The sequence below is a fragment of the Calliphora vicina genome, chromosome 1 (assembly GCF_958450345.1).
Source record: "Calliphora vicina chromosome 1, idCalVici1.1, whole genome shotgun sequence".
Classification (NCBI taxonomy): Eukaryota; Metazoa; Arthropoda; class Insecta; order Diptera; family Calliphoridae; genus Calliphora; species Calliphora vicina.
Window position 1 is genome coordinate 150371359 of NC_088780.1, and position 23083 is coordinate 150394441.

Here is a 23083-nt window from a genome sequence, read left to right on the forward strand (position 1 = left end):
AAAGTTGATTTCAACATACAGACGGACATGGCTATATCGACTTTGCTACCTATAACGATTCAGAATAGCTGGGATTACCTTAATTTTATAGCTAATTATAAAATACATTTCATTCTTTAAGTGCCTCAAAATAATTTTTTCAACATATTCTTACAAAGTGTATCCTACAATAAAATTCAATTTGCAACTGATATAAAACTGTTTTATTTGTCGATCATAATTACAGTACATATGTAATTTTTATTAAAACAGTGGAATTTAATTATTTCAAAAATGTTCCATTTATTACTGATCTCAAATAAATTCTGCGAATTTATACTTATGATTGTTTAATTAAAGTCTATTAATTTTAATTAACTTATAAAGTAAACATGTCTTAAAAGCCCTGGGTGTAAATCTACCTTGAAATGTACACCGGCAAGTGGTAATTGTTAGCAATATTACTATATTATTATGTTAAGACATAAAAATCACTTACACTGACTGACAGACAGACACATCATTATGTCAGTCATTGCAATAATATGACAGAGTCAAGGAAGGCTTTAAATAAAATGCCAAATTGTATCAAATAGTATCAAAAAAATAAATTGACAGACTGACTGTTAGCCCGTCTGTCTGTCTGACTATCTGGCCAAAGGGAGTGAATGTTCAGATGTATGCAATTGACCACAAACTCCACTCCTGTTACCAGCTACATTAAATTGTTGCCCAAAACTTCAAAATATCCAAGTATGTATTAAAATAATGATAATAATAATAAAAAAAATTTCCATTGATGAATTACATACGTATTTTTATTTTATTATTATTTGCATTTAATTGTAAAATAATAATAAAAAAAAGTATCAGCTAAACGCAAGAAATAAAAGTCGAAAACGTTAAAGTCGTAGTATGATTTCTTGAGTTGAATTGATATTGTTTTGTTTGGCTTTTGAACAGATTGATAGTAGTGGTCGGTCGTACTTTACCACTCATTTACTAACTATTTATGTCTGCTGGTTGATCATCATCATAATGATGATGATGATGACAATGATGACTGTAGCCAGCCATTCATTTATTCAATTGGTTTTTTATTTTATTTCATTTTTTTTATTTAAAAAAAAAAATAATAAAATAATACAGAAATATGTATTAATGTTTTGATATGATAGTACAAGATACAACGACAGCATACAAAAATTGAAATCAAAATCAAACTACACACTTACATAAAATATTCGTACAAAACATACAACAAGTCAGTTCATTGATCTGTTGGTTGGTTGGTTTGTTGGTCGGTCGCTTGGTTTATTTTGTTAAATGAAGCTGTGACGTTTTATTTATTGACGTATCCGTCCGTCCGTCTGTCTGCCTGTCCACTTGTTGCTTCGTTCATTTGCTCAAGTGACTTGCTGTCTGTCCCACCTTTTGGGTTAATATGCTGGCTATGAAATTTACCTGTTATTTGGTAAGGTTATGGTTTTTAATACATTTTTTTTCACTCTCTCAATTCAATCTGATAAATATGTTTTTTTCGTCTGTATTTAAATAAATTTTGCGGTCATTTATCAGTTGTAATACAGCATGTACAACAAACAAGCGTCGTACTTGTATCTATCAGATCTTTAAATACTAAATTCCTTGAATGTTGTGTTTAAATTATTAAATAGAACAATTTTAAATAAATTTAGAATTCATTTCCTAATATTTTTGTTGGAGAATTTCTCATCAAAATGTTAATGTATTCAAAAAGAATTTATACCAGTTTACTGGAATTCTTTAAATCTATAATGCTAATAGGTTAAGAATTTTGGTTAGTTTTTTTTTTAAAAATAAATTATTCTTGAAACATTTGAATATTTGTTCACATTTAATTTAATTTAATTTTATTTACACATAATTAATTAGTTTGTTTTATAAATAGAAAACTTTTTGCTAATCAATTTTTGTTTTAATTAGATTTTGTTGAGAAAAGAATTGGGTAAAAAACATTTTTTTTCGAATAAATTCGTTTAAAATATCAAAAATGTATTAATATCTTACAAAGTTTTTAAAAAAATTATGTAAGAAATGTCATTAAATTAAAATAGTTAAATGATTATTGACTAATTGACATAAAATATTTAAAATCTATTATAATCATCTATTTTAAATGATAAATTATGGGTGTATGACTTAAAAATGCGGTATTTACAATAGAAGTGGTATTTTTTGAAAGCGGGTTTTGTTTTTAATAACTGATATGTCATTTCATTTCTATGTTTGAAATTCGAAAATATTTGAAAACCTCGAAAAATTTTGAATTTTCTTACAAATTCATAATATTTAAGGTCTAAACTATATTTTTGCTAATTCCGAACTTTCGAACATTAAAAATATATTTGATATTATTTTTACTTACTTTAACAATAATATTATATATTCGAAATTCGAAAAAAACCTTGGAAAATCAAAAAATGTCTTACAAGTTCATAATATTTAAAGTCTAAATAATATTTTCGCAACATTAAAAAAAATTTCGAACACTAAAAAACTTGACATTCTTTATACTAATTTAAAAATGGAGACAATAACGTTAATGTCCTTTATATTTTAATGAAAATTTCTATGTTCGAAATTCGAAAATACCAAAAAAAAAAATGCTTAAACAACTTCAATAAATTTTCAAACTTAAGTTTATATTTTTGAATATTAAAAAAACATGATAATTTAATAATTTGAATTTTTTTAATTTTGATAAAAATGTCTATGTTTCAAACTTCGAGAAAATGCTAGAAAACATCTGAAAATCAAGCAATCAAATTTAAAATTTCTCATTGTAATTTAAAATTTTTAATTTTGTTGATAATGTTTGAAATTCACAAATATTAGAAAACCTTAGAAAGCCAATTGTTTTCAGATTCATAACATTAAGCGTATACAAAATATGCTGGCAGTTGAAAACATTTTTCGAACTTAAGAAAAGCTTGATATTTTTGTATTCTTATTTTAAACTAGTTGACCGCCCCGGCTTCGGCCGGTAGCATTTACTAATGTTAGTTCGTCAAGTTTCCCCAACTAACATAACCTGCCTGTTCTTATTTATTTGCAAATAAAATATCTAATTTGTACTGCATACTTTAGGGAACTTTTTTATTACAGTTGACTGGACTCAAAAAAAAAAAAAATTCAGAGTTTTACCCGGAATTTTTGAATTTTTTTTTACAAGCCACATCTCCTGAAAATTTTGAATCGAATAAAAAAACAAGTTAGAACGGTATATTCGGCTTTGCAGAATCTTAAATACCCTCCACCTGCATACATATTTTTTAGGTTGATATGTATATATGGGAGCTATAACCAATTATAGGCCGATCATCATAGAATTAGATATAGCGATTTTGGTATATAAGGGAATTATTTATAACGAATTTCAACTTAATTTACGTGATTTTCGGAAGTGAACTCTATATGGGGGCTATGGTCAAATATGGGCCGATCCCCAAAAAATTTAGTGTTGTGATTTCTTCTAGCACGAAACTTATTGTTGCTAAATTTTGTATGTATACTGCAATTCTGAAGGCATTTATAGACCATAGAACCATATTTCGGGAAGAAATTTGTATGAGGGCTAGGAGAAATAATGAACCGATTCTTATAATTTTCACAAGAGTTAATCCTTTTATTATAAAAATAACGTGTGTAAAGTTTTATGGTATTATCTGCAATATATTTACACAAATAACCAAAAATATGTGAAAATTGTCAATTTTGTTTAGGTTGTCTCACATTTTGGTTCATAGCTCTGGTTCTACTGAACCGATTTTGGTTATTTTCAATACCAAACAGCTTAGGACAACAATAAATATATTTTTTGCAAGTCTACCAATATTATCACTATCAGGTCTAACAATTTTGTTAAATAGAAAATTATTTTACGACAAACATCTGGATAGAGATGTTAAATTTAAAACATAAGTTATTTATATTGAAAAATTACTTGTATAGACATTAATGATTTAAATATTTATATACATCATTATTTTAATATTTAATGAGCTTTAAATCATAAAAATCTCAGTATGGTTAATAAACACACGCAGAAAAAAAATATAGTTGTACACATTTTCAATATTTTTTGAACAATACTATGGTCACTGTAATTATTTATATGGTTGAGGTAAAAAAATGTCCCACTTTTTTTTTGGTTTCGATAGTTTTTGAGACGCTCTTTCACGTGGTGAAAACTAGAAAGTCCTAACTTGCTTTTGGGCATGACTGTTCATAATGCAAAAGAAAAACTACTAAGAGCCAGTTTTTGACTTCGTATTTAAATATGAATTATATTTAAGTTCTATTTAAATACGAAAATGAGTTTCTCAGTGCTTTTTTAAATGATACTTAAATGGCCAACGTTGGTCATTTAAATTCTATTTAAGTTTCATAAACTACCATATGTTTTTGACAGCTGACTTTTGTTGTTTGGTTTTTTTTCACTCTATTGTAGTAAAAAAAACCAAACAACAGCGTCTTGCTAAAAAAAGCGTCTTGCAAAAACTACAATTCCGATGCGGGGCAATTGGAGCTTCTTTTGTGCATTTTCCTACCAATAATTTTATTGTTTAATAAACTTTTATTTCTTATTGGGCAAAATGTATCAATTTTTGTTTTGGTTGAACAGCTGTTTTAAGCAAAACTATCGATAAATTTTTGATATTTAGTAGTGCTACCATACTTTTATCTTATTTAAATAAGACAAATTATGTAGCACTGAAAAACTCAAACTATATTTAAATACAACTTAATTTTAAGTAAAAATTAACTAAATACGTATTTAAATAACAAGTCAAAAACTGGGCATAAGAAACTGAAATGCATTGTTTATCTTTAACAGCTGTTTCTCGCAATTTCTTTTTTGATTCATAAGCCACCTTTTCATAGGCCGGGTCACATATTATGATGTAATGATTCATCATAAACATATATCTATTTACCATAATCATATATATGATTGCGACAATCATGTGAATCTCAACTATACTATATTATGATTACCACAATCATATAAATAATTACTGTGACCATAATATAGTTAAAAAGCTTGTGAACATTTTAAAATAGTTACAGTAAACTTGTACAATTATATTTTTTCTCTGCGTGCATTTGTAATATTAGTATGACATAGTCATAAAACTTCAGTTTATGGCGCAATATCAATAAAACTTAATTTAATCGTGTAATCAGTTTTCGTCACAATCTCATAAATTAATTTACACAAGAAATTAGTGTTACAATTTACATTAAAACTTATAAAAATAATTTTATTATCGCCATAAAATTAAACACTTATCAATGATTTAAAACATATCTGAAGCTGGTATCAGAAGAATGCAGTCTTTTTTAACCCTGCTTGTTTATATTTATATTAAGTTATGTTGTATTCTTTGATTTTATTGTTGTTGCGGACCTATGACAATTAATTCATTTACATACAAATTTGTAATTTTTTTTTATGTTTAAAGAGGAACGTGGCTCAAAAGCGGGTTTTTTATTTTAATTTTTTTCAGCATTTTTTCTGTGTGAGAAGAAGTGCAGAATTTACCATGTTTGTGGTTTTCTTAAAATGATTTTATGTTAATTAAATATTTGTTTTTGTTTAAATGCTGATAAGATAACTTCATTGTTGTGAATATTTGGGGAAATAGTGGATGCTTTTTAGTTTTTTTTTAATACAATACGTGGGATTGTTTTTGATCTTTGTTGTATTGTGTAGAAACCCTGAAATTGAAGGGTTTAAGTTTTTTTTTTTTTTTTTGAAACATATTTTCACCTTGATATTGAACTTTTTGTGACTTTTTGAGAGTGTATGTTTTTTTTCTGACTTGCATGTTTATGATCAGAAGGAGTATTGTTTTGATAAATTGTTCACAGTGGGGTATATTCCGTTTGGTTCAAGTTTAAACAAATTAGAGGAAAAGTTAAGTTTTTTTTTTTATTTTAAATAATTGTCAGAAAGTTGTTTAGAGGTTTGCTTTTTTTATAATTTTTTAAAATTTTTAACTCTTATTTGGAAACATTTGTATAATTTTAAATTATTCAAAGTAATGGCCATTGTTAGCTATGACCTTTTCTGGCAACATATGGATTCCGATCCAAACGAACTGCTCATCTTTTGAGGCCTAGGATGAATCAATCCAGTTTTGGATACTTTGTTCTAAGGTGATGCGTATCCCAGAGAGAGCCTTCTACATCGATCGAAACAAGTAGTAGTAGAGCAGGTCTAGATTTGGACTATAAGGCGGGTGAGGTAAAACTTCCCAACCACTTCATTCGAAATACTTTTAACAGCTATTGCACATGTGGTCGAGCGTTGTCATGATAGAATATTACGATTTCGTGTCTGGCCTCATATGGGAGTTTTGCGGTCTATGGTCGCGAATCAGTTGCGTTCGGTACAATTTCCCTGTGATGGTACCTTTTGCTCCCACCAAATACAGAGCATTATCTTAGCACCATGGATATTTGGCTTTGGTGTCGATACGGCTAGTTGGCTACTAAAGTAGCCAGATCGTATACGATCTCATACGCTTCGGGTTATCGTAATGGATAGATTTTTCATCGCAACTAATGCTTCGTGCAAAAGCGTATTTTTTAGCGTTCAAAAAGGTCTCTCGGCTCCAATTCGTATGTTAACCCAATGATTTTGCGTAGCTGTTGTTGAGTTTGACAACAATCTTCATGGAGTAATGCCTCCAATTATTGGTCTCCAAAACTTTATTGGCTGGCCTGGGTGATCTTTGTCTTCCTTGTCAAAATCACCTCTTCTGAACCGCACAAACCATCTCTCGCACGTTGAAACCGATGGAACACATTAACCATAAGCTTTGGTGAGCAATCGGTGTGCTTCAGCTGCACTTTTTTTCAATGAATGGTAAATTTCACATAGTGATGTATAATTTTTGCTTTTGAACCCATTGTGCGCCCGCTGTAATAATTACTTGCATAATCACTTCCCATTTTTGTCAACATCTTAACAGCAAAATCAACAAAACATGTTTACTTTAGCTGTATGTGGGAATTCCCCTTAGAACATTTTGTATTCGTTTAAATGAAACATGTTTTTCAGAATTTTTAATTTGTTGTTAACATTGTTAAGAAATACCACAAGATACACATACATAAACTGTACCAATTTGTCGAAACGTATCATTTATATTAATGATTTTATTAATTCTTCCCCCTTCTTTTCAGATGTTCTAAAATTGGCCTCCTTGGGCATGACTTTAACCATCTTGGCGGCTGTAATTTTGGTCAGTGATCCTGTAGCAAAGATTGTTGATTCTGTAAGTATTACGTGAGTTTTGGCACGTTGTCCAAACTATTAAATATTACAACTCGTTGTTAGTTTCTTTTAACCTGAAGTTTTATTTTGTTGTATTTATTTTTCTTTTTTTCTTGTGGTTGCTGCTTGCTGCTTGCTGCCGCTGTTATCATTTATTCTATGATCTAGCAATTGGCTTTAAAAACTGGTTCCTTGTTATATAATTTATGGCTGAAACCACCTTTAAGTGTCTACATCACTGTGTATATGTTTAATGTTACAAATTTAGACGCATTTACACGCGGCCTTGATGCCAAATTGAAAATCACCGAAGTGGGTCCTTATGTGTATCAGGAAATACTAGAGAATCATAATGTGACCTTCAATGCAAATAACACAGTAACCTACACACCCAGACGTATTGTAAAGTTTATACGTGAAAAATCAGTGGGAGATCCCAAGGTGGATAAGATTATTGCCCCAAATATACCATACATGGGTGTTACGTCAGCTGCTTCTGGTTTTTCTACATTTGCTGCATTGGCCATAAGTGCATTGACACGCAAACTCAATTCGAAGCCCATGCTGGAAATGTCTGTGCACGAATATTTGTGGGGCTATGAAGATAATCTGGTGTATTTGGCTTCTAAGATTATACCCAATGTAATAAATTTCCAAAGATTTGGTTTAATGGAGCGTATGTTTGATGAGGGTGAGAATATAGTGACCATGCAGTTGCCCTCTAAGGAGGCAAAAAAGTCCTCGGAAAAGTCTAGAGATTATGCCATAGATACTTGGAATGGCCGTAAAAGTATCAAGTATTGGAGTGGTACTGCTAACAGCAAGTGAGTATTAATTGAAATAAATTTCATAATTATAAATATAATAAATATTTTCTTTTATTTCTTTAGTATTACCAATTGCAACAGCATTAAAGGCACCTATGATGCTACATTGTTTCCTCGCAACATTACCAAGGGTGAAACTTTTCGGATTTATCGCAAGGCCTTTTGTCGCACTTTACCTATAGTGTATTCCCATCCGGGCGAGATTGATGGCATTGAGGCTTATCATTTTAAATTGCATGAAAAAGCTTTCGATAGCGATAGCGAAGATCCAGATTCCTCTTGTTTTTGCGCCAATAAAAAGTGCTTGAAAAAGGGTTTGGGCAATATTACCCCCTGTTATTACAGTAAGTGTTTCAAGATTTATTAAATAATGAGTTAAATATTATTGATTTTATTTGTTTCTATTAGATATACCTTTGGCTATATCCTTTCCTCATTTCTTTAATGCTGATCCCTCTTTATTGGATGCCATAGAAGGTTTGAATCCCGATGAAGCAAAACATGGCTCGGAAATTGTTATACAACCAGTAGGTTTTATTATTTGTAGCTAATAAAATTTATTTTAATGTGTTTTTTGTAATTACAGCAATTAGGCATTCCTATGAAAGTGCGTTCTCGTTTTCAAATAAACTTGCTAATGGATGAGGTCAAATATAATCGGGAAATGACCAGATTTCGTAATAAAGTTTTGCCCATATTTTGGCTGGAAATTGTAAGTTTTTCTTCTTTTTTTATTTAATTCAATATTGCTAACAAGATATAACAATATTTAAGAAAGTCTTAGCCCCATTTTCTCAATCTCTGGGTATTTTTAACTTGAGGATATACTTAGAGTTCTCCTACAACATTTATATTAATTGGAAGTATGTCGTTATGAAAAACGATAAGCTACGATTGAGAAAATTGGACTTAAATTGAGTTATTTAGGGTCATTATTACAACATGCCTTTATCTTCGTAATAATAAAAGTTAACTTTAAAGGTATCTTTTTCTATTACTTAAAGATAACTTTAGCTATAAAAAAAAAACATTTTTTTTTTAAAAATTAAAGAAATTGTTAAAAAAACAATTTTACCATATAATTTTTTCACAAATACCTAAATAAAAAAAATTTCAAATTTTCTTTACTTAAAAATAATAAAAATTTGTATTTTAAATAGTGTTTATAAAAACCGACTTTTTAAAAAACCGGTTTGTCGGTTAACCGAAAATTAGGCTTTTTTAGAAAACCGGTTTTTCGGTTAACCGACATCGAAAAAACCGGTTAAACCGGTTAACCGTCATATATATGTAGAAAACATCAAATGTCCAATAATGTATATACAGCTATAAAATTTGTAGTTTTTAGTAGTCAGGAATGGTTAATATTAAATACCTATGAATATACAAAAGTGCTAAGTCCATTTTATTTTGTAAAAATTTCAAAATTATTATCTCAGTCAAATGGAATTGAGTATAAATATGTTACTAAATATATAATATACTTGTTTTAATTATTAGTTTATTCATTAAATTTTTCTGATATGGAACAGAAAATGTAGGAAGTCCCAAAAAAGGACCTATAAGATGCAAACGCACTTCTTCTTAGCTGTGATTATTTGTCATTATAAATCATACCAAATAATTAATAAAACTCCATTATCAGATTTCAAAATATTTCAAATTATGGATTTTGGAACGTTGTTATTTCTGAAAAGGACTTTGTACACTAAGCTAACGAAATGAATAATAAAATAAAATTTTAAGAACAAAACACACTAATGAAGTCAAATTTATTGAAAGAAGGTATGCACATCAAATTCAACTTGACGTTTGGTAAAATCATCACTAAGTTTATAATGAATCATTATTAAGATTTTGCTTAACTTCTAGAATTCTGCGGAATTTAATTTTTATAGGTTGATTATGTGCAATTTATTCTGAAATAGTTTTTAAGTAAACTCATCGTCCTCTACTATTTAGAATCATTGTAATTCTTAAAGATATCAATCTAAATAGGTTTATATTGTAAATCAGCTGTTTAGGTTTCAAATCAGACCAATAATGTTTGTACAATGAATATAAAAAATGCACAAAACCATGAGATTTCTTAATTTTAAACCTAAATTTTAAAAACCGGTTAACCGAGTGATAAAAACCGGATAAACCGGTTAACCGAAAATCAACATTTTAAATTAACCGGTTCGCAAAAAACCGAGATTTCGAAGAAAAACCGGTTTTTCGGTTAACCGGTTAACCGGTTTATAAACACTAATTTTAAAGTACAATTTGGTGAAGGGTATATAAGTTGTTTTTAATAAGTCTTACATTTGAAATGTTTCGGATTAGGCCGAGTAATGATTTGTTAGCTGAATATTAGGTTCGGTTAGGTTTCGGCCTGAAAAAATATCTACATATTTATTATTAATTATGTATTTTTCCATGCTATTAAACATTTTCTGATATTAAATATGTTTGCTTTATTAAATTATTCGAATAATATTTTTTACACGTTATTCGTTCTAATAATCGAGGATATTTTAAAAATTATCCTATCACTCGTATGAAAAATAAATTACGAATTTTTATTCGATTTAAATAAAACTTGAATAATTGACAACTCTGCACTCAAAATATTTTGTAAGTAAATTCAGCAGAAAATTCATTAATAATAACTATACATTTATTCAAAAATCGGACCGCTTATTTTTATTTATTTTTTAATGTTGTTTTTATAACTAACAAGTTACGTAAAAATTAATGACTTTTCTTTATTTAGTTTGACAGCATATGAAAAGCTTATACTGAAAAACTATTTTGGTTTTTAAAATTAAATTCAAATAAATGACTGCAAATATTAACTGAACAGAAAAAAATGGTTCCTTGTAGTTTGTTTTTTGAACAACAAGCATAAAAAGTTAAAAATAATTTCTTTGTAGAAATAACTAGATTTTCATTAATTTTTAACTTTACGGAAAACATTTTGAATAAACTACACTCAGTTACTGTAAAAAATGTTTAGTGTAGTACTTAAAAAAAGCTTATTGGCCAAGTTACTCAATTTTTTTTCAGAAATATTACTGAACACAGATCAAGCATCTTTTCTTGATTAAACGCTTATTGCCCAAGTTATTAGCGAATTTAGATATTTTGAGTTTTTATATAAAAAATCGTTAAAAGAAGTTACTAACGATTTTAGTGAGTTTTTATATAAAAAATAAATTTTTTTTCAGAAATATTCCCTGTTGTACCAAAAGTGCTTAGACATTATCTAATCTGTTAGTAAAATGTAATGATTAACTTCGGTAAAATATTGTGGCCTTATTCAGTTGACCTTTCCATAGTTTAAATATTAATTTAATTCCTTTTAAAATAATTAAACATCATTAAATACATGTAATTTACATAGTTTTATTCAAAAGTACTTTACTTACCTTTACAAAAGACAGCCAATCAATATTGTCTTTAAATTGACAAATTAATCACTTTTATTATTTTATTTAAAGCAAGCTATCTTTTTGTTAATGAATGAGAATACACTTTATACACTTTAATTTAATACACATTTAATTACAACAATAAACAGGCCATATTTCTTTAATTTGCTTACAATTTCATTTCATTATGCAATTTCTTATTTATTTTCTTTCCTTTTTTATTTCCTTCTTAAATTTTTTATTTTCATTCCTTTAAAAACAACAACAAAACCATAACAATTGCTTTTGCTTCTTCTTTTCCACACTCAACAAATATAAAATAACTCAAACAACAACAACTATAACAAACTTTGTCGGCAAATAAAAAGAACAACAAAAACAACATTGACAATGAATGACTTTGCAAATCTATGGTAGCTTCTTTTAACTGCATTTTATTTTGTATGTTAACACTTTTATAACTTTTTTTATTAAAACAATTCACACTATTTCTATTTAATACACATTTTTTTTTATTATTTAAACAATTAAACATACTTATTTAAATTAAATTTATTACGACAATTGAACCGAATGCTCAGGCGTATATAGATGACCGAAAACTAAACTAATGAAGGTTAAAGAAGAAAGTGAATGAATGACAAATGCACTTACTTATTTTAGAAAACAACAAATGCATAGTTAATGAGAGCATTAAATAGGAAACAGAAAGGAGAAAGACACAGAAAAGAGCATTAAAATGCAAGTAGCGTTGTTGTTTGAGTTTAACCAAATGTAATTTGTTGTTATTGTTATATGTGGGTGGGGATGGGTGGTGTATGATTTTAGGCAATAACTATAAGGAAAAGAGTGAATTCATTAAACTTAGAAAGAACTGTTGGTTTTGTTTGTGTTTACTTGTAAATTAGGTCAACTTGGCGATTTTCTTATAAAGAACATATTCACGTTTTAAAATATTGTTTGATTTACACATATTTTGGAGATTATTAAAATAACTTTTAGAAATAAATACTGCTAAAAAGGCTTTAGGGAAAGGCTACAAAATTAAGTTAGAACATATTCATTGTTTTTTAAACAAAATAAAAAAGGATTTCAACGATTTTAAATAAAACAGGCATTAAGACATAAATTGAACTCAGATTAGAACAATGCGAATCTAATAAGGTGACAGCGCCACGGCAACAAATACAACAAGGCAAAACCAACATGCTATTTGTTTTTGGAAAAAATTCGGCAAAATGCCAAAATTGTAAACAAATACTTTATTTTAGAAATAATTAATATTTTGTAATTATTTAGATGAAAAACCAGTAAATTTAAAATTTGAGTGTCATTGAACAATTTGTACTTCATATAATTCACATTATGCTGTAATATTACGATATTTGGATGTTGCTTTATGTAGAAAAAACTACCATATAATATTAATATGTGCACCCAGCCAAAGGCCGCGTTACAAGATCAATTTTATTACGTTATTACCAATAAATAAAGAACCTATGAATTTTACGTGTTTTCATTTTCGACAATTTTTTACTGTATATAATCCATGTTTCTGAATATTTCAATGTAATTTTTAAATATTAATGTTGTGCGTCCGGCCAAAGGTCGCTAATACATGCAATAAGTTATTAACAGTAAAAATAAATTAAAATAAAAACTGTGCTAAAGAAATTGTTTTATTCAATAATACATACTTCAATTTTTTAGTAATAAAATAATAATTTTTTTTACATAAACAAAAATTTCACTAATAAATTTTTAATTTTATAAAAGGTTTATAAAACAAAATTTCCATACAAAATTCGTTTTATAAACCTGTAATAAATTTAAAAATGTATTATGAATAAGGCCTTAAAATTATAATTTAATGACAGCTAACAATTGTAAACAAATAAGGAATTTTGACAGTTTAACGAAGGCGAATTCAAAAATAAAAGTCAGCTGTTGTCGCTATGTCACCTTATTATATTCTCCTTGGATTAGAATTTGTAAAATAATTAAATATATTACACCGAATATAAGGTTTGTTTCGATTCTTCAGGAAACGTTCATTATGTGCTGTTTTCTTGGAAAAAATATTCTACGTTGAACAGAAATGATGGTCAAATAGAATCAAAGCTATGGAACAATTGGAGATAACCTCCAAAAAACTTTTTTACAATTTTCTTTAAACATATAGCAGATAATACATTGAAATTTTAGACACGTTTTTCCTATTATAAAATAACAATTGGAATGGTAGTAACATGTACATGATTTATACTAGCACTCATACCAAATAGGCAAAATCAGATAAAACAAGTAAAAGTGTTATATTAGACTCAAGCACTATTCCGGGGAACATTTGGATGGGGGCTAAGTGAAATCATGACACATTTTCAGTTCCAAATAAACCTTATTAGAATTACAGCAAGCTAGCTGCCTTCCTTTAAGACCTATCGAGTTTTCAATAAACATACGGAGGAACATAGGTAGATCGTATTAGAATCTGTTTCTTGTTTCTTAACAAAGGATTTCTGTAATATATATGTACCTAGTAGATAAATTTACTTAAGAGGTAAATGCACATTAATTTCAAATCAATATCTATTGGTTAAAATTAGAAATATCTGTTTTTTTTAAATTACGGGCATTAGCTCTTTACTACTTATTTGCGTTCTAAACCAAATCTAGTTATTTAGTTAATATTTGGTATCTTGAATTGAAATAATAGAAAAGGACAATTTACATCAGGTGCGGATCCATGGGGATTAAAAAAGGAAACCCCCCATACCTACATGTATCGGCACCTTATTAAGTGTTATGATTATCTTAGCTTAACAATATTTGTTTAAACTAAAATACATATATCTCGTAACTGGCTTCATGCATTGACTAATTAAATCAAGGTTTTCAAAACATCATAGCTAAGAATTCTATATTACAAAAAATAATCTAAATTTATGTTAAATTTAAGCCTATTCAAAAAATGCAGTGCAAACAGGTGTATAACATACAATGACCCTCCATTTTTAAATTAAGATTGTTGCACCATCCTCAACACAAATACCAATTTGTAAAATTCTATTGTAATTGACTTTGAAAATGACTAAAAGAAATTAAAAAAAGCTACATAGAAAACTTTATTACTTTCCAATAATTAATTTTTGGACCATGTCACGTTTGAAATTTATTATTTAGCCAACCTACACTGACAAATATTACAGCTTAACTTGTTCCAATTGAAAGTATGTAATAAAACTTCCTACAAATTCTCTCCATTACATTTTATTTCTTTTTTACTGAATTTTTTTTATCATTTATTTTATATTCTTTCCTTCTTTTTTGTGTGTTCATTTCAGGGTGTCGAAGAGCTTACGCCAGGCATAAAAATGCTTTTGAAACTGCTCTTCAAAATTTGTCCTTATGTACAATGTGGCCTAATTATTGCCTTAATTGTGGCCGGTCTGTCACTTGTTGGTAGCGCCCTGCTCTCATGCTTCTGGTTGTCAACCTCAACCTCATGCTCTTCATCCGCGTTGCAAAAGCAAAGGCAGACACAAAAATGCAATGTTCTATTAACGGAGTCGTCCAAGAACTCAAATAAAATGAATAAGATAAATGTTTGCATAGTACCATTACTGCCACCAACTTCACCAAAGCCAGCCACTGCAGTGCCACTGGAACAACTGGCAGCAAAGGGCAAGGGTGAGAAGATGGCTACGATGATGATGTTGATGCCACCACAAGTGGACCAGCAGAAGAGCAAGTCGAAGCTGCAGCAGTTAAAGAATAAATTTAGCAAAAAGGACAACACATTGCTGCCTTTCCTACAAAATGAGTTTATGACAACATAATAACCAAGTATTTTTCTTGGGGTAGAGCTTCTCACATTTGTCTAGTGGATGTTAAAGGAAGTAGTGTATAAGTAGCAGTAGTTTTTGTGATAGTTACTCGTAGTTAGCGGTAGATGTAGTAGCCACTCTTTGTCCTTTCTATGCTATTTTTCGTTTTTTTATTATTTTTTATTTTATTAGTACTTTAAAAAGTATTTATGGCTGTGATAATAAATTTAAGAACATCATTCTACGAATTGTGTATTTTTTATGGATTGTATTCTATTTTTTCTTAAAAAAAAATTTATATATTTTTCTATTTTCTAGTTAGTAATTTAAGTAGCAGGGGGGGTTTTAAAGTATTTAACAAATAAAAACAACATTTTATTTTTATATAACAATTAAATAATTAAATTAAGTACATAAATAGTTTAAGTTAAAACGTAACAATTCTTTTTTATAAAAACTAAACAAAAAAACAATAAAATAAATAAATTTAAACAAATCATGGTTGTACTTTAGGTGTTTAAAAAGAGTTAAAAGTGTTAGAGCTATTCAAAAGCTATTGTATCTTGTATCCATTTCATGTAGTGAGATGTTCTGGTGTAAACATCTGGATAACCTTCGATAGCACAGCCAGAACCAAATGAAGTTATACCCGCCAATATCCAGGGACCATTTTTAGTGAGGCGACATTGCAAAGGACCACCCGAATCGCCCTGGAGTAAGGAAATGTTGGAAATATTAAAAAGATTGTAAATTTTGTATAATAATGTTGCCAATTACCACACAAGTGCCACCTTTGCCATTGAGTTTTCCGGCACATAAATGTCCACGATGAATTTTCACAAAACTACCATAAGCCTCTCTGCATCTGTAATTTTGACAAACATTATTAGCTGAAATCATTAACTAAAAATTGTAAATGTTTACCTCCTATTATTATGCAACGGCACTGTTGTCTTTAATAGCAAATCCGTTAAATCGCCCGTTAGATTGGCTTTACCCCAACCCGTGGCCACACAATCAATATACGGCAAATCAAGATTATTATCCACAAATCTATGATGATAGTGTTTCTCCTGACTAATGCCCTCGTACTCATTTGAATATTGAAATATTTTCATGATCTTATCATTTCTTCTACGAGAGGATTTAAAATTTCTAGCAACCCGGTCTTTCGCTGCATTCTGTTGGCGTTTCAAACGATTTAATATTTTCAAATCCATCAATTCTTTCATGGTAGGTATGGTAACATTACGATAACGTCGCATAGTTTGTACACTTCTCAAGAAATTCTCCATTTTATCGGGCACTTCGGCCAGACCCCAAACCAACGGATCTTCCACATCCTCTTGTAAATCTTCATCCTCATCTTCGTCATCATGGTTGGGATCGTTGAAGAGAAACGGTAAACATATTCTTCGGATATTCGATTTTTTCGAAAGATCTGCCGGCATTGAGAGTTTCATGAGAACCAAGTCGTGCAAAAAATTCTGATAGCTTTTATGCAGCACTATTTTATCGATTGGTATTCTCTGTTCATAACCAGATTCGATAGCACGATTATATTCCCCTAGAACCACTGTCCACAGAGGTGGCACCGGTAAATTGAAGAGATCATTGTGAACACAATGGGCAGCTGAGAGAATCCAATATTGATGTATAAGTACAGCACCACACCAGTGCCCCAGGAAACCCAATGAAGGGTGTAGTAGTTCTAATGAAGCTTGCCAGGGAAATTGTCCTTCTTTGGTGTAAGTTCCGGCTATAATTTTAGCTGTACGCGAGCTGTTGGGATCTTCGGTTGATGGCTGTGATCTGGGTTCTCGTCTGGGCGGTCGTATACCACAGTCTAGAATAAAGTAAAATAGGTAATATTATCATTAATACTTTATTACAATTATATAAATTTGATAAAATTGTGACTATTATTTTTTATAGTGGCGACAAAAGTTTATATGCCCTTCAATTTCAGAAATTTATTAAGTACGGCCGAGTTTTTCAACTGAATACAGTGGTGATGGAAAATACAATGGAAACTTTTCCAAGTATTTAATTAAAGGTCAAAAAACTCTTATGAAATTTGTATTTTCTAGTATTTTATTAACATAAAAATAAGAATTCTGAAAATAAAACAAACTAAAAGATATTTATTATGGAAACATAGGTTAAATTTTTACAAAATTGTGTGGCTCTTTTAGTGACTCAGTATTTTGTGTTTATTATTGCTTCACAGCAACGATACATTGAACCAATTAAATATTCAATTGTATCCTTGGAAATATTTTGCCATTCCCTTATAACCGCATCTGATAAAGTTTCGTTCTAGGTATAAGTTTGAGTCCTTATTTTACCATTCTTTTAGATTGCATTTCGGCAATTGGGCAATCCACTTGAAAACGTGAACCCCATTGGATTGTAATCACTCGGTAACAACCCTAGACATTAGCTTGGGAACATTGTTGTGCTGAAATATCCAAAATAGGAGCGTGTGGATATATAACCTCATTAAAAATGGATCAGTATCGGGCGTGCCCCGATAGACCAGTCGATAGTGTGCTGAACTATTGATCTGAGGGTTGCGGGTTCGATTCCCGCTAGATACTCTGGGTGTATCTGCAGACAAGCAAAACGATTCGCAGTTTGTGTTTGTTTTTTTTTTTAAAACAGCCCCACTAAACTTGAATGTCTTATTTGTGAAGGTACCCTTCTTTCGTCTTATAAATGTTCCCCCATCACTGCCTCAAAATATTCAACAACCCAAAAACAACATTCGTATATTAAACTTAATTTAATTTCCAATCTTCAGGTCAAAAATCCGCCCTAAGCTTTCTTTCTTGTAGAATTTTAAAAGTTTCTATTGTTTTGCCACACCCTATAAAATAATTCTTTTTAACTTTAATGTTTAAAAACTCAGAAATTTATATTTTTATAAAAAACTTAGTTACTTTGAATTTATCTTATTTGCTTAATAGTTTCAATTGCATTGTCACTTACTTTATGTATAATTAAATGTCAGTAACTAAAAACTATTTCGAATTATGTAAATGATTAAATGATTAAAATTATAAATTTCAGCCAAAAATCTTAAAACGCTGTAAAAATCGCTAAATCTATAACTAAAGCACTACATGGCCACTAACAATTCAATCCCATCTTTTGTTTCTCTTTGTTTATTATTTGTTAAAGAGTTGCTTAGTTTTTCCATCTACTCTTTAGTTTAGTAAATGTTTTAACAAGATGAGCGTGTCGAATCAATTAGTGACGTATTAAATTTAATACATTTATTAAATTGTTTGAAAATTGTGCAAGAAATATAATATAATTGTTTATTAATCAATTAATTATGTTTATAAATCGTAATTAAAGTTATTTAAAGAAAATTGCATCAAAATTCCATCATGCAATTCAATTTAGTGGGATAATAATAGTCGGCTGATTGCTTTGTTTTAGTTTGTTTGTTGTTGCATTCCAAATAAAGTTAAGTATTGTTGTTGTACAATTTAAGTGTGTATGGGGAAATGTTTAGAAAGAAAATCAAAAGGAAGTGGAGTTATTAAATTTGTTTGTTGAGTAGATGCTGTTGGTGTTGATAATGTAGTACTTTATTTTGGTACCTTTTGCATTTCCTGCATAGAGTACAAATACGAGTACATATGTATGTATATTCGATATAACATTTTAAAAGAAGTGTAATTTTAGTTATAAAGTGGAATAGTTAGAATCGAAAGTCAAATGAAAAGATAAATAATTCAAAAATAAAATAGTATGACCTGTTATACGAACATTATAGTGACATTCACAATCTTGTAGAAATGGTCTTGCATCATTGCAAATTAAAAATTTTATAGGTTTTTGTGTGTTCGCAGTAGCTTCAAGCAAATTGGATGCAGCTTTGGTAAAGGTAAGAATAATTTAGTATAATTATTTATTTTATTGTGCTAATTATAACTTTTTTTATTTTTTTTGCAAATATTAAAATAGACCGAAAATAATTGAAATATTGAGAAAAATTTTGTATATTATATGTAATAAATTTATTTATTTTTTATATTTACCTCAACCCACTATTGAAAAGTGGTCATAGGGTAAACATTTTGTTATTTATTTAGGTATAATAATATATTTACAAGTTTTTTTATACCCATCATCACAAAAAATGATTTTGTCATTGCGTTTGTATGATGATCTAGGTATGTCCGTCACTCTGTCTGTCAATTGAAAACACGATAGGGACCAAACGAAAGGAGTTGACATTTTACTCAAATACTCTCTGTTGATGAGGTTTGTTTAAGAAATTTTCAAATATTTAGGGGATACACGTAGTATGAGTATTAACTATTTACAATAACGTTGTTTGTGTTATCGATAAATACATTAACCCCTTGTGGACCAAGGCTTTAAATCATTGAAAAAGTTTTAATTTTTTTATGAAATATTGAAAATGAGGACTTCAGGAAGTTATTTACAAAATTTTAACTTTGTGGAGGACCTGCAAGGATCCGAATGGGTCCGAATGGTTCAGCGGCTCTTTTTTTCAAATTAAAGCAAAACTTCCAACATATGAAGAAAAAGACGTTTGTTGGTACAAAATTCGATATTTGCGAAGAAAAAAACATTCTATATAAATAAAAATCAATTTTTTTTTACATGGTCGTCATATTCCAACTTACGTTTTTATGGAAATAAAAATTTATCACGCTTACTTTCTTCGATTTATCTAAAATCGGAAAACGGCTGCAACGATATGGCTAATTTTTTTTTAATCCAATTTAAGTTTTTACTTAAAGTAAAATTGAGCACACCAACTTTTTTTCGATATACATATGTATTTGAAATATCAGAACGCATGAACCGATTTGGCTAATTTAGGTCACAAAAGTTTTTTACACAAAGAAAAATTGTCGTCGCCCACTAATACGTCCACTTATATGTCCACTTATCAAATGCACCTGTAAATATGTGACCAAAAGCAGTGAAAATTGCATTCAATTTCAAATGGGCCACAATAAGGCAGCAATTTGGCGCATTTTTCCATTTGCCATTTATGAAAGATATCCAACTGTAGTTCATTTAGCCGTACATCTGGAAAAAGGTCAAAGAAAACACGTATTTGTAATGGCACCCGACTTGCGAAACCTGATGAATAACGTCATCGAAGCAACAATACTGTTACGAAATTGTACTTGAATTCAAATATAACGATTTTAACGGCTGATTTAAAAGTAGCATAATGCTTTCAAGTAACAGTGCTGTAAAACTGTAACATATCTGTGGGCATTGTTAAATAAAAGCTTTCAGTTGATTTGATTGTAAGTTGACAACGCTGTATTCGAGTTCGAATAATCAGTTAAAGAACATTGTAGAAAGTACACCACAGATGGCGTATGATTTAGAATATTCGAACTTTGACAGTTAAAGAGCTTTCTAGATGGTAATGCAGTGTTATAAATAGTGGCAGAGGTTGCAGTCGTGAGTCAGTTTATCAGAGACGCTTTTCGAATAAACATCAACTAAGTGCCTTAAAGTGTGTTGTGTTTTTCAAGTAAATTCGTGTACATTATAAATTGTGTCTGTATTTCTGAGAATTTATAAACGTGTATAAAAAACATTGAGTGGCTATTTAATTCTGTGGTTGTTGTACATTTTGAATAAATAAAGAGTTGTTACAATTTTTAAACTACTAAACGGCTTTTATTTGCAATCAAAAGTATCCGGTTTATTTAAAGGAAATAAACCAGCGTTTTGAAAAGGTTAAAACGTAACAATACTTTAAGGAAAGTATAAAAGAGAGGGGCACCCGGCGGGTTAACCTAATTTTTTTTTGGCAAAAATAAATATTTTCTTTTAGTAAAATTTCCAAATTTTACTATTTTTAATTTTTTTTTACGTCGTGAAAAATTATTAAAATCTGACCACAAAGATTAAACAAATATCCCCCAATATGTTAACAACATACATAACTCGCATTATTTAGCTACATCTTGCAGTGTTCTCCTATGTTTAATGCATTAAACACATTCAAGACAACAGGCTACACGAACACAAATTCTGCTGGTTACAGTTGTAGTCGTGTGGCAGCTACTGAATTATTTTAAAGACGACAGCTACAAAGTAAACAGCTGATTAATAATTCAGTGGTGCCACTTTAATAAAAAATAACCGTACAAAATTCCAAAGTAATTAAGACTGAAACAATTATTTTGAGTAAAAATATATATATGGTTATAATTAATTATGTACCTGTTATTAATTTATTTCAATATGGTTATCAGAAACTTCTCTTAATTAAGTAAAAAAAATATATTTTTTTAAGCACTAATTTGATTTACATTTTTTTTATTATATTAGCAACACTATTTCTGTTTTGTAGTTGACAAAAATAGAAATTAGCCTAATTCGGCTACATCGGCATGAGTAGTCGTGTGGCCGTGTAGCTGTGCTGTCGATAAAATAATCGTCTCCATATAAACGTGTGCATTTTATTTTTGACAGATTGAAGGTGGTAGCCTGCTGTCTTGAATGTGTTTAATGCATAATACTGCAATAGTCGGCAATGCAGTGCACAAAAAAATATTACAAAACGGCAGGATTCTATAAATTGTCTGTTTGTTGTTGATTTTGAATCCATAACTTTGACTAGTGGAAAATATAAGATATACTAATTATACATCAACGTGTAGGAAATTCTATATTCTTTTCAAAAATAAATACAATTTTTAAGAAATAAAAAATTTATAGAAGACTTTTTGCAAAAGTATTGGAAAAAATGTTAAAATGGTATTAGGGGATATTTGTTTTTCTTTTGTGTATAAAATCAAAAGTAGTTGTAAGATGTTTCCAATTTTTAATGCCGTTTTAAAAAACAAAAATTTCGAAATTTTTATAAAAAAAAATATTTTTTTTCCTAAAATAAATGTATATTTCTAAAACGACTGCGCAGATTAAAAAAAGTTTTAGGCTTTCTTAAAAGTAATTTCATTGTGGAATTTCGGAATTTTAAGCTTATTCAATAAATTGAACTGTTTTTGAGTTACGCGAATATATGTTGTGAAACCTCCTCCATTCTCGAAAATACGAGCTAACCTAAAAAAAAGGTTTTTTTGGATTCACTATTTAAATAATTCGTGTGGCTGTTAAAAATTAATAATTAATAATTTTTCAGTTGGACTAAACTTTTTCTCAATCACTTGCTAAGAAAATTAACAAAGTCACAATCATATTTATGTGCCTTTAAATTTTTACACACATTTTTCATATTTAACACAAGTTTTAAAAAAAAAGAAAATATATTTACCCGTTGCAAATTGATTTGTTTTATAATACTGCGACACAATCGATGGTGATGCTGATGCTGTTGTTATCCGTTCAGTAGCAATAATCCCCAATAACAGCAACAAATGAAACTTGAAACACATCTTTAAACATAATTCACAAAGGGCGAACAGTTTGTTGGTCACATGAATCACACATGATTTTACAATGAATTGAATTTCAATTGATTTAATTAACAGAAGAAAAAAACGCTATAAAATAATTTCCACCTTGAACTGTTTTATAATGTTTGCACACTGTCGCAATGAAATTAAAAGTGAAATAAGAAAAATTATATTTTCACTTTTATTTTTTTAGTTTTATTTTTTTGCAAATTTATTGTTTTGTTAAACAGAACACAACGTCAATTATTAAGGTAGATAGATATGCAAATGTAAC

General features: G+C 29.1%; 2 protein-coding genes across 2 annotated transcripts; one reads left to right on the forward strand and one right to left on the reverse strand.

Annotated features, from left to right (window-relative positions):
• The first annotated feature begins 2166 nt into the window (after window positions 1-2166).
• Window positions 2167-15388, forward strand: LOC135953389 (scavenger receptor class B member 1). The gene is made up of 7 exons (XM_065503277.1): window positions 2167-2171; window positions 7121-7307; window positions 7475-8130; window positions 8197-8477; window positions 8542-8660; window positions 8720-8845; window positions 14894-15388. Exons 1-7 carry the CDS (start codon window positions 2167-2169, stop codon window positions 15386-15388), a joined length of 1869 nt encoding a protein of 622 aa, XP_065359349.1.
• A 498-nt stretch (window positions 15389-15886) lies between these two features.
• LOC135953397 (trypsin-1) lies at window positions 15887-22788 on the reverse strand. Its single transcript, XM_065503289.1, has 4 exons — window positions 22668-22788; window positions 16301-17222; window positions 16154-16241; window positions 15887-16086 (listed from the first exon to the last, which is right to left on the reverse strand). The coding sequence occupies exons 1-4, from the start codon at window positions 22786-22788 to the stop codon at window positions 15919-15921; spliced, it is 1299 nt and encodes a 432-aa protein (XP_065359361.1). The 3' UTR covers window positions 15887-15918.
• Between the last annotated feature and the right edge of the window lie 295 nt (window positions 22789-23083).

Bases quoted from the DNA above. Each gene is read 5' to 3' on its own strand.
- LOC135953397 (XM_065503289.1), bottom strand. From the start codon at position 22,788: ATGTGTTTCAAGTTTCATTTGTTGCTGTTATTGGGGATTATTGCTACT. The intron at 17,223-22,667 runs GTAAATATATTT...ACTTTATTCTAG, and splicing joins AACAAATCAATTTGCAACGG to ACTGTGGTATACGACCGCCC. The intron at 16,242-16,300 runs GTAAACATTTAC...TCAAAATTACAG, and splicing joins CCGTTGCATAATAATAGGAG to ATGCAGAGAGGCTTATGGTA.
- LOC135953389 (XM_065503277.1), top strand. The intron at 8,661-8,719 runs GTAGGTTTTATT...TTGTAATTACAG, and splicing joins CGGAAATTGTTATACAACCA to CAATTAGGCATTCCTATGAA. The intron at 8,846-14,893 runs GTAAGTTTTTCT...TGTTCATTTCAG, and splicing joins CCATATTTTGGCTGGAAATT to GGTGTCGAAGAGCTTACGCC.